Source organism: Cygnus olor, unplaced genomic scaffold (assembly GCF_009769625.2).
Source record: "Cygnus olor isolate bCygOlo1 unplaced genomic scaffold, bCygOlo1.pri.v2 scaffold_224_ctg1, whole genome shotgun sequence".
NCBI classification, from domain to species: Eukaryota; Metazoa; Chordata; class Aves; order Anseriformes; family Anatidae; genus Cygnus; species Cygnus olor.
Window position 1 is genome coordinate 1 of NW_024429152.1, and position 12,139 is coordinate 12,139.

At 71.1% G+C, this 12,139-nt stretch overlaps 1 protein-coding gene across 1 annotated transcript; it reads left to right on the forward strand.

Moving 5' to 3' along the window:
- Positions 1 to 2,329: 2,329 nt before the first annotated feature.
- ZBTB4 (zinc finger and BTB domain containing 4) lies at positions 2,330 to 6,724 on the forward strand. The gene is made up of 2 exons (XM_040543783.1): positions 2,330 to 2,407; positions 3,719 to 6,724. Exon 2 carries the CDS (start codon positions 3,734 to 3,736, stop codon positions 6,722 to 6,724), a length of 2,991 nt encoding a protein of 996 aa, XP_040399717.1. The 5' UTR covers positions 2,330 to 2,407; positions 3,719 to 3,733.
- The last annotated feature ends 5,415 nt before the right edge of the window (positions 6,725 to 12,139 follow it).

Sequence of the window (12,139 nt, forward strand, 5' to 3'; positions counted from 1 at the left end):
TGCTATGGGGCACAGGGACCAGATCCCACAGTGCTATGGAGCACAGGGACCAAGTCCTATAACGCCTACCCCGTAGGGCTGGGTCCTGCAGCACTATGGGGTATGGGGACCAGATCCCACGCCTCTATGGGACACAGAACTGGATCGCGTGTTACTATAGGGCACGGATCTGGATCCCACAGCACTATAAGGCACAGAACTGGATCCCATAGCAGTACAGGGCATGGGGACCGTATCCCACAGCTCTATGGGGCACAGACCTGGATCCCCCAGCACAGGGACCAGATCCCATAACGCTGTGGGGCTGGATCCCACAGCGCTATGGGGTATGGGGACCAGATCCCACAGCTCTATGGGGCACGGACCTGGATCCCACAGTGCTATGGGGCACAGAACTGGATCCCATGGTGCTATAGGGCACAGAACTGGATCCCGCAGCGCTATAGGGCACAGAACTGGATCCCACAGCTCTGTGGGGCACGGACCTGGATCTCGTGGGGCCATGGGGGCACGGGGCCGGATCCTGCCCTGGGCAGGTGCTGGCCCAGGGCCCAGGCGGGCGAGCGGCCAAGGCGGCTCCGGCTCCGTCGGTGCGGCGGGGGGGGGGGGGGGCGGGATCCGGCCGCTGCGCACGTCCGGGATCTCCTGAGATCGAGGGGGGGGGGCACACCCCACGCCAGGTAGGGCCGCCCCCTGCCCTCCCCCCACCGGATCCCCGGGGATCCCTCGGGCCGGGGCGAGATCGCGGCGGGGGTGGGATTGGGGGGGGGTGGATCCCAGGATCCACGGGGCTGGGGCAGAGCTGGGATGGAGCTGGGATCCCCTGGGATCTGCGGGGCTGGATCCCGCCGCTGGGATCTGCTGGGACCCGTGGGGCTGGATCCTCCCCGCCGCAGGGAGGGGATCTCCCGGGGTTTGTGGGGCTGGGGCATTGGTGTGGGGCGGGTGCTGGATCCCCTGGGATCTGCAGGGCTGGATCCCACCTACAGGATCTGCTGGGATCCATGGGGCAGCAGAGAGGGGATCTCCCGGGATCTGTGGGGCTCGGATGTTGGTGTGGGGTGGGTGCTGGATCCCCTGGGATCTGTGGGGCTGGATCCGAGGTCTGGGATCTACTGGGATCTGTGGGGCTGGATCCTTGCCACAGCGGAGTGGGGATCTCCTGGGATCCCTGGGGCTGGGGGTCTGTGGGGATGCGTCTGGGATCGCCTCAGGCTGGAGATCTGCTCAGGGGAGCTGGGATCTGCGGGGATCTGCGGGGATGTGCGGGGATCTATGGGGATCTGCTGGGATCTGTGGGGCTGCCCCTGGCCGCAGCACAGCCGGGATCCCGGGGGGGGGGGGCAGCAGGGGCGGATCCCAGCTCATGCTTTGGGATCCACTGGGATCCAGGGATCTGGGGGGGATCCCCGTGGCTTCGAGGTCTGGGATTTGGGAGGGGGGGGGCTCTGGGGATCCCATTGACCCTGGGGGGGATCCCAGGGGATCTTGGGGGGATCTCAGGGGGATCCCAGTGCCCAGCGGGTCCCCGGCTGTGCCGTGGGGCAGAGCAGGGGATGATGGGGGGGGGGCAGCCTGGGGGGGGGAGATGTGGGGCAGGATGGGGGGCAGGATGGGGGGCACGGGGGGTGGGGGCGGTCAGGGCCTGTAGGGGTCAGGTTGGGGGGGCTGGGGGGGGGGCGTCCTGGGTGGATGTGGGGCAGGAATGGGGGCTCAGGGGGGTGGGGGCGGGACGGGGGCCCGGGGGGGTGCAGGGCAGGTTGGGGGGCAGGACGGGGGTCGTGCCGGGGGTGGGGGGCAGAGCTGGGGGGCTCAGGAGGCTCTGCGGGGTGTGGGGCAGGAGGCGGGGGGCACGCGGGGCTGGGGGGGGGGGGCCCGTTGGGGGGCAGCCCTGGGGACGGAGGTGCCGTGGGGGGCGCCGTGGGGCAGCCCCAGGGACGGCTGCGTCGTGGGGGCGCACCGTGGATCGAGCTGTGGGGCAGGCCGTGGGGCAGGCCGTGGGGCAGGCTGTGGGGCAGGCTATGGGGCAGGCCATGGGGCAGGCTATGGGGGCAGGCCGTGGGGCAGGCCGTGGGGCAGGCTGTGGGGCAGGCTATGGGGCAGGCCATGGGGCAGGCCGTGGGGCAGGCCGTGGGGCAGGCCGTGGGGCAGGCCGTGGGGCAGGCCGTGGGGCAGGCTATGGGGGCAGGCTATGGGGCAGGCCGTGGGGCAGCCCCGGTGCCGCGAGCGAGGCCGTGGGTCGCAGCGTCGCTCGGGCCACGGGTGATGCCGTGGGGGCGTGCCGTGGGTCGGGCCGTGGGTGACGCTGTGGGGCACGCCGTGGGGCGCGCCGTGGGTCGCAGGCGCGGCGGCTCCGCAGCCATTTTAGCCGCCGGCCGGGGAGGCCCGGACGCAAAATGGCTCCTTGGTGCCGCAGGGGAGGGGGGAGCGGGGGGGGGGGACCGGGACGCGCCGTGGGGCCGGGACGCGCTATGGGGCCGGGACTGCCAGCCCCACACACTGGGGGGGGGGGGGACGGGACACGGGATCCTGCCCCACGGCACGGGGACCCCCAACCTCGTGGCGTGGGGAGATCCTGACCCATGGCACCGGGGGGGGGGGGGGGGGGGGGCGGGGATGGCGTGCGGGGAGTGAGCGGGGGTAAGGGGGGGGCTGATCCGTGGGGCTGGGGGACCCCAAGGTGTGGGGCTGGGGCAGGATGTGGGGCTGGGGGGCCCCAAGGTGTGGGGCTGGTGGACTGCAATATGTGGGGCTGAGAGAGCCCGACGTGTGGGGCCAGGGACCCCGACCTGTAGGGCTGAGGGACCCAGGTCTGTGGGGCTGGGGGGGGGCTAAATTCTGGCGCTGGGGACCCCAATCTGTGGGGCTGAGCGTCCCCCAAACTGTGGGGCTGGGGAACCCCGATCTGTGGGGCTGGGAGACCCCGGTCTGTGAGGCTGGGGGGGGGGGATCCCCATACGTGGGGCTGCTGGACTTCAATCTGTGGGGCTGGGGACCCCCCCCCATTTGGGGGCTAATGGGCCCCTAAACTGTGGAGCGGGGGGGGGGGGGGGGGGGGGGCGCCGATCTGTGGGGCTTTGGGGTCGGAGAGGCCCAGGGTGTCCCCAGAGGGGGTCCCCAACATCTGAGCACCCCGATGGAGGGGGGGAACCCCAACGTCTGAGCACCCCAGCAGAGGGGACCCCGATATCCGAGCACCCCAAAGGGGGGATCCCCAGTATCTGCTCACCCCAGCGGATGTCCCCGGGTGTCCCCAAAGCAGGGACCCCAACATCTGAGCCCCCCCCAAGTAGGGAAGACCCCCAACATCTGAACACCCCCCAAAAGGGGGGGTTCCCAGCTTCTGTCTCCCCTGTGGAGGTCCCTGGGTGTCCCGAAAGTGGGGACCCCAACATCTGAGCCCCTTTTAGGGGGGACCCCAACCTCTGAGCCCCCCCAATAAAAGGAACCCCAACATCTGAGCCCCTTTTAGGGGTTCCCCAACATCTGAGCCCCTTTTAGGGGGGACCCCAACCTCTGAGCCCCCCCAATAAAAGGAACCCCAACATCTGAGCCCCTTTTAGGGGTTCCCCAACATCTGAGCTCCTTTTAGGGGAGACCCCAACCTCTGAGCCCCCCAATAGAAGGAACCCCAACATCTGAGCCCCCTTTTAGGGGTTCCCCAACATCTGACCCCCCCCAGCAGAGGGGTCCCTGACGTCTGTCCCCCCCCCCCCAGGTGCGCGCCGCGGGGATGGCTCCGGTCGTGGAGGTGTCGGACGCGGGGCACAGCCGGGCGCTGCTGCTGGAGCTGAACGAGCAGCGGCTGCGGGGGCAGTTCTGTGACGTGACCATCATCGCCGGCGACGCCAAGTTCCGCGCCCACCAGAACGTCCTGGCCGCCTCCAGCCCCTTCTTCAGGCAGGCGCTGGCCGAGGCCCCCCGGGCGCCCGCCCAGGTGCTGGAGCTGCCGGGGGTGCAGGCGGGGGTCCTGGCCGACGTCCTCAACTTCATCTACAACGCCCGCCTCGCCGTGCCCTCGCCCGCCGCCGCCCGCGAGCTGGGCGCCGTGGGGCGCCGCCTCGGCATCCCCTGCCTGCAGGGCCTGGAGGCCGGGGGCCCCCCGCCGCCCGCGCCGCCCCCTCCCCGCGACATGAACGGCTCCTGGAGCCCCCCGGCCTCCGGCGAGGCCACGGAGGCGCGGGTGGCGCCGGTGGCGCCGGTGGATCTCACGTGCCCCGGGAGGCCGGGAGAGGCGGCGGCGGCCGAAGCGGCCTCGCTCGAACCCACGGCGGTGGTGGCGGCGCCTCCACCTCCTCCTCCGCCGCCGCCGCCGCCGCCGCCGGCACCGCCGCGGTCGCCGGCGCTGTGCTGCGGGCTGTGCGGCCGGGCCTTCGGCACGGCGGCGGCGCTGGGGCTGCACAGCAAGCTGCACCGCGGCCGCCGCGGCCTCGCCTGCCGCCACTGCGGCAAGAGCTTCATCCACATCAAGCGCCTGCAGACCCACGAGGTGCTCTGCAAGGACGGCACCGACGGCGCCGCCGCCGCCGCCACCACGCCGCCGCCGCCGCCGCCGCCGCCGCCGCCGCCGGTGGCGCCGCCGCCGCGGCCGCCCGGCAAGAAGGCGCTGCTGCTGCGCCACCGGGCGCTGGAGCTGTCGCCGGAGCAGGAGCACGTGGTGAAGGTGGTGGACGGGCACGTGGTGTACCTGTGCGCCGTGTGCCAGCGCTCCTACATGACGCTGTCCAGCCTCAAGCGGCACGCCAACGTCCACTCGTGGCGCCGCAAGTACCCGTGCCGCTACTGCGACAAGGTCTTCGCGCTGGCCGAGTACCGCACCAAGCACGAGGTGTGGCACACCGGCGAGCGCCGCTACCAGTGCATCTTCTGCTGGGAGACCTTCGTCACCTACTACAACCTCAAGACGCACCAGAAGGCCTTCCACGGCATCAGCCCCGGCCTCATCTCCTCCGAGAAGACGCCCAACGGCGGCTACAAGCCCAAGCTCAACGCCCTCAAGCTCTACCGCCTGCTGCCCATGCGCTCGCACAAGCGGCCCTACAAGACCTACAGCCAGGGGCTGGTGCCCGACGGCCTCCTCCTGCCCGCCCCGGCGCCCGCCGAGCCCCCGCCGCCGCCGCCCGCCGCCGCCGACTTCCCCGTGCCGCGGCCGGAGCCAGCGTCGGTCATCGCCTACGGGCGGCCCTCGGCATCCGTCATCGTGCACAGCGGCCCCGCCGCCACCGCCGCCTCCGTCATCGCCTACAACGGCAGCGCGGCGGCCGCCCCGCCGGCCCCGACGCCGCCGCCGCCGACGCCGCCGGCCAAGCCGATGAAGAAGCAGGTGCTGCGGGATTACATCGAGGCCCAGCGGGCCGCCGGGGAGGCGGCAGCACCGAGCGCCGACCCCGCCGCACGCGGCGGCAGCGGCGGCAGCGGCGGCAGCGGTACCGGCGGCGGCCGCACCATGACGTACGTGGCCAAGCCGGCCTACGTGGGCACGGCGGGCGAGGGCCGCGCGGCGCCGCTCTGCCAGATCACCGTGCGCATCGGCGAGGAGGCCATCGTCAAGCGCCGCATCTCCGAGACCGACCTGCGGCTGCAGCCCCCCGCCGCCACCGCCGCCGCCACCCAACCGCCGCCGGCCCCCGCCGCGCGGCCCCGGCCCGGCCCCGCCGCCCGCCCGCGGGACAGCGGCGAGGAGGAGGCGAGCGACGCCGAGGACCGGCTCTGGCGGCCCTACTACACCTACAAGCCCAAGCGCAAGGCCGGCGGGGCGGGCGGCGCCGTGCCCAAGGCCAAGAAGGCGCGGTGGCGCCGCAAGCTGCGGGCCCTGCGCTGGGCGCCGCGCGGCGAGGCCGAGGAGGCCGAGGCGGGGGCCGCGGCGGGGGCGCGGGCGCGGGCGGGCGGCGGGGAGTGGAAGCACGCCTGCGGGGTGTGCGGGAAGCCCTTCTCGGCCCTGCGGAAGCTGCGCAAGCACGAGCGGGGCCACGAGGGCGCGGCGGTGGCAGCGGTGCCGGCGGTGGCAGCGGTACCGGCGGGGGCGGCGGTACCGGCGGTGGCGGCGGTCCCGGCGCCCCCCCGGGTGGGCCGCCGGCCCTCGCTGCGCTTCGCCTGCGGGCACTGCGCCAAGGTGTGCAAGACGGCGGCGGCGCTGAGCCGGCACGCCAAGCGCCACCAGGCCCCCCCGGCACCGCCGTCGCCCCCGCCGCCGCCGCCGCCGCCGCCCACCGTCATCGCCTACACCACCGCCGCCACCGCCGCCATCAAGGAGGAGGCCGAGCCTCGCGCCCCCCCCGGCCCCGCCGCCCCCACCCCGGCCCCCCCCGAGCCCCCCGCGCCCCCCACCGCCGCCCCCCCCAAGCCCCCCACGCCGCCGCCGCCGCCGGGCCCCAGCGGGGGGCGGGAGCCGGGGATCCCGCCGCAGGAGCACCCCCTGGCCCTGCTTGGGGGGGGCAAGCGGGGGGGGGGGGCCGCCACCACCACCACCACCACTGCCCCCCCCCCGGCCCCCCCGCCGCCTTCTCCCTGCCCTACGGCCCCCCCCGGCTGGTGGCCGCCTACCCCTACCCCTTCCCCCTGCCCCTGGCGCTCAGCGTGGTGCTCCCCGAGGCCGAGGCCTTTTTGGGGGGCGGGGGGGGCGCCGGGGGTGGGGGGGGGGGGGCCGGGGGGGGCGCCCCCCCCCGCCCCCCGCCCCGGCTTTTGGTTTCCCTGGTGGGGAGGGGGCTGGGGAGCGGCCCCGTAAAGGGGGGGGGACCTGAGGGGGTGGGGGGGGTCAGGGGGTGGAAGGGGGGGGGCTGGCCCCATGTGGGGCCTCCCAGAGAGATTGGGGGGGGGGGTCCCCTTGGGAGGGGGGTGGTCCCAAGAAGCTGGGGGGGTCCTGTAGATGGTGAGGGGGCCCAAGGAAGGGGGGGGCCCTAAGGATGGGGGGGGGGGGGCCCTAAGGATGGCGGGTCCTGCCCTGCACAGAGGGGGGGGCCGAGGACGGGGGGGGGGCATTTTGGGGGGGGTCACGCAAAGAGAGGGGCTCCAGCCCCCTAGGAAATTGGGGGGGGGTCATAGGAGATGGGGGACCCAGGGCAATGTGGGGGCTGACAATGGGGAGCCCCCCCCGGGGATAGTGGGGACCCCCCCTGCAAGGACACAGGACAAGCCCCCCCCCCCCCCCCCCCCAGGGTGGACCCCAATACTGGGGGGGGGGGGGGGGCAGGAGCTGGGGGTGCCACAGGGACCAGTATGGGAAGGGGGGGGGGCACTGGAGACCCCCCAGTCCATCAGCCCCCATGCCGGGGATTCCCCCCCCATAATGTAATGCCCCCCCCCGCCATCTTCCCCCCCATGGGGCTCCGCCAATATGGGACCCCCCCGAATTTTAGGGACCCCCCCCCCTCGTTTGTAGCCCCAACCCCCGCAGGATTTTGCACCCTCCCCCCCCGCCCCCCCCCCGATCGGGGCCCCCCCCCCCCCAATAATTCAGGGCCCCCCCGGCCCCTCCCAAACCCTTCGCACCTTAACGGCATCGCAGCCACATTCCAGGGGCCGGGGGCGGCCTCGTGCGACACGCGGGCGTGCAAGGGGCGGCCTCGTGCAAGGCACGTGCAAGGCACATCCTCGTGCAAGGTACAGCCGGGTGGTGTGTCCTTGTGCAAGGCCCGGCCAGGCCTCGTGCAACGCGTGGCCGTGCAAAGTGCTTCCTCGTGCAAGGCACGGCTGTGCCCCCGCCCCCTCCCGCCCCCGTGCGAGGTGTCCTCGTGCAAGGCCCGTGCAAGCACCGCCCTCCTGCCACGCCACGCCCCGCGCCCGGCCCCACTTTATGCAATGCGCCCTCGTGCAAGGCCCCGCTCGTGCAGCGCACGCCCGCGCCCGGCTCCTCTCACGCCACCCCCGGCTTCACGCGAGGGGCGGCCGTGCACGAGGGCGGCGCTTGTGCAAGGCGCTGTGGGCAGAGGTGGGCCTTGTGCGAGGTGTGTCCTCTTGCGAGGTGAATCCTCGTGTAAGGTGTGTCCTTGTGCAAGGTCGCCTTTGTGCAAGCTGCGTCCTTGTGCACGGTGCACTCTTGTGCAAGGTCCATCCTTGTGCAAGGTGAATCCGCGTACACGGTGTGTCCTCGTGCAAGGTGTGTCCTTGTGCAAGGAACATCCTCGTGCAAGGTGTGTCCTTGTGCAAGGTGTGTCCTCGTGCAAGGTGTGTCCTTGTGCAAGGTGTGTCTTCGTGCAAGGAACATCCTCGTGCAAGGAACATCCTTGTGCAAGGAGCATCCTTGTGCAAGGAGCATCCTCATCCGAGGCGCATCCTCGTGCAAGGCGCCTCCTCGTGCAAGGCGCCTCCTCGTGCGAGCCCCCCCACCCCCACCCCCCCGTGCACCCCCGGCCGCGGCCCCCCCCCTCCCGTTTGCACTTTCGTGGCCGCGTTTGCTACTGACTGCCCCTCCCCCCGCCCCTCCCCCCTCCTGCCCCCCCCCCGTGCCCCCCCCACCCCCCCCGCCCCCGCCCCCGCCCGACCGCACTTTAGGGGGGACCCGCCCGAAAAAAAAAAAAAAAAAAAAAAAAAAGGCGAAACAAAGCAAAAAAGGGGAAGAGCGGGAAAAAAATGTAAAAAAAATATAAAAAAAAAGAGGCAAAAATAAGGGGGGGGAGGGGAGGGGAGGGGGGCGGGGGGACAAGGGGGGGGGGGGGGGGGGGGGGCCGCCACCCACGGGTGCCCCCCCCCCCGGGTGTCCCCAGTGGGGTGTCCCGCGCCCCCCTCCCCCTCCCCAGCAGGGGGGTCCCCGAGGGGGGGGTCCCCAAGGGGGGGGGTCCCGGGGGGGGTCCCCGTGGCGGGGTCCCCGCGGCGGCGGTCGGTGGCGGCGGTGACAAATGTCCACTATTTATCTGCATCAGTGAGTGTTAGACGCCAATAAACACCTAGAGCTGAGCCGCGGGGACATCGGGGGACGTGGGGACCTCGGGGGGCCCGGGGGGGGGGCGTTGGGACGTTGGGGGGGGACATGGTGGTCATGGGGACATTGAGGACATGGGGGGACGTGGGGACATCGGGGGGCATGGGGGGACGTGGGGACATCGGGGGGTATTGAGAGACAAGGGGACATCGGGGGACGTGGGGACATCGGGGGGCACGGGGGGGGGCGTTGGGACGTGGGGGGGGACATGGTGGTCATGGGGACATTGAGGACATGGGGGGCATGGGGGGGACATGGGGACGTCGGGGACGTCGGGGGACATGGGGACATCAGGGGGCATGGGGACATTAAGGACATGGGGGGACATTGGGGGACATGGGGACATTGGGGGACATTGGGGACATTGAGGGACATGGGGACATGGGGGGACATTGGGGGACATGGGGACATCGGGGGACACGGGGACATCGGGGGCATGGGGACATTGGGGGACATTGGGGGACATGGGGACGTCAAGGGCATGGGGACATTGGGGACATTGGGGGACATTGGGGGACATGGGGGGACATGGGGACATCGGGGACATGGGGACATTGAGGACATTGGGGGACATTGGGGACATTGAGGGACATGGGGACATGGAGATAATGGGGGATGGGGGGACTCTGAGGACATTGGGGACAACGGGGACATCAGGGGACATGGGGGGGACAAGGGAACATCGGGGGACATGGGGACATCGGGGGACATTGAGGGACAAGGGGACATCGGGGGACACGGACATTGGGGGACTTAGGGACATGGGGGGCACGAGGACATGGGGGTCATGGGGACACTGGGGGACATTTGGGGACATGTGGGGTCATGGGGACATGGGGGGGGGTCAGGGGGACATTGTGGGACATGGGGGGACGTCGGGGACGGGGGGGGACACTGAGGACATCGGGGACATGGGGAGGTCGGGACACGGGGGGGGGTGGCACGGGGACGCGCGGCGGACATAGGGGACACGGGGGGGGCGCCGTGAGGTTGGGGGGACTTTTTGGGGGGGGACATTGGGGACACGGGGGGGGGACACCCCGACACTGCCCCTCAGACGCTGCAGCAACCACCGCCTTTATTGTGCGCGGGGGGGGCACCTTGGGGCCCCCCCAAACGTTTCCCTGAGTCGGGGGGGGCACACGAAGCCCCCCGAGGTAAAGGGGGGGGGGGGGGGGCAAAACAGGAGACCCCCCCGGGGGTGGCACAGAGCTGGGGGGTCCCTGAGATCTGCAGGGGCTTGGGGGGGGGGGGGGGGGGGGCGACATTTTGGGGGTCCCCATTTGGGGGGGAGCTGCCCCAGAGGTTGGGTTTTGGGGTGACCCCCCCTTGATAGAGGGAGCCCCCCCATTTGGGGGGTATTTGGGATTTTGGGGTGCTCAGGGGTTGCCCCCCCATTTTGGGGTGTCTTTGGTGCAAGGCGGCCTGGTTGGGGGGGGGGGTGCTGCGATTTGGGGGCCTAACGGGGGGGACACCCCAAATTTGGGGTTCTCAAAGCCCCCCTCATTTGAGGTTTCCAACGGGGGGGGGACTTTTGGGCTGCCCAAAGGGGTGCCCCCACCCCCCCCCATTTCTGACTCCCAACATCCCCCCCGCAATTTTAGGGGTTCTCAAGGGGGGGCAACTTTTAGGGGTCCCCCCCAAGTTAGGGTTCCCTGAGGGGGGGTCCCCAACATTTGGGATTCCCACAGACCCCCCCCCCCCCTTTGTGCTGCCATTTCTGACCCCCAACCCCCCCCCCCCCCCCCCCAATTTTAGGGCTTCTCCAGGGGGGGCAACTTTTAGTGTCGCCCCAAATTAGGCTTCCCTGGGGGGGACCCCCCAAAACTGGGGATTCCCAAAGAACCGCCCCCCCCCCTTTTTGGGCTGCCCAAACGGGTGCCCCCCCCCATTTCTGACCCCCAACACCCCCCTCCCCCAATTTTAGGGCTTCTCCAGGGGGGGCAACTTTTAGGGTCCCCCCCACATTAGCCTTCCCACGGCCGGATGAGGCCCTGACGCCCCCCCCCCCCCCTCCCAGCCCCCAATTTGGGGGTGGCCCCCCCCCCCCCCCCAACCTATCACAGCAGCCCGCAGGTGGCCGAGCGCGCTCCCCCCCCCGGGGCCGCGTTGGGGTCCAGGTCGGGGGGCAGCTGCCCGGGGCCCCCCCAGACGTTGAGCTCCTGGAAGAGGCCGGTCTCGATCAGCTCCTCCTGCCAGGGCACGGGGACGGTCCCCGAGGCGAAGGCGTCGCACAGCGCCGCGTCCCCCCCGTCCAGCTCCACGCCCCGCACCGAGGAGAAGGCCCCCACCTCCCCCAGGTCCTTGGCGTACACCCGGCGGGGGTCCGGCACGAAGGGGGGGGGCACCAGGCCTGCAAAGGCGGGGGGGGGGGGTGGGGGGGGAGAGGGAAAGAGGGGACACCCCCAGCCTGTGCTGGGGGGGCTCCATCGGTGCCCCCCGAGCATCCCAGGTACCCCCCGATGGCCCCCACTACCCCTCTCCTGGTACACCCAGTACCCCCCAGTATCCCCAGGTACCCCCCGGTATTCCCAAGTAACCCCCCCAGTACTCCCCAGTATCCTCAGGAACCCCCCCAGTATCCCCAGGTACCTCCCAGTATTCCCAGGTAACCCCCCCAGTACTCCCCAGTATCCTCAGGTACCCCCAGTACCCCCAAGTACCCCCCCAGTACCCCCCAATATTCCCAGATACCCCCCAGTGCTCTCCAGTATCCTCAGGTATCCCCCCAGTATCCCAGGTACCCCCAGTATTCCCAGGTAACCCTCCCAGTACTCCCCAGTATCCTCAGGTACTCCCAGTACCCCCCCAGTATTCCCAGGTAACCCCCCCCATAATCCTCGGTATCCCCAGTACCCCCCAGTACCCCCAGTAGCCACCCAGTACTCCCCTGGTACTCCCTCTACCCCCCCCCCCAGTATTCCCAGGTGTCTCCCAGTACCCCCAATAACCCCCCCCAGTACTCCCCTGGTACCCCCAGTACACCCCCAGTATTCCCAGGTACTCCCAGTAGCCCCCCAGTCCTCCTGTGATACCCCCAGTACCCCCCCCCCCCCAGTATCCCCAGGTGCTCCCCAGTACCCCCAGTACTCACCCAGTCTCCCCGTGATGCCCCCAGTAACCCCCCCCCAGTATTCCCAGGTGCCCTCCAGTACCGCCCAGTACCCCCAGTACCTCCCAGTCCCCCCATGATGCCCCCAGTAACCCCCCAGCACCCAAGCA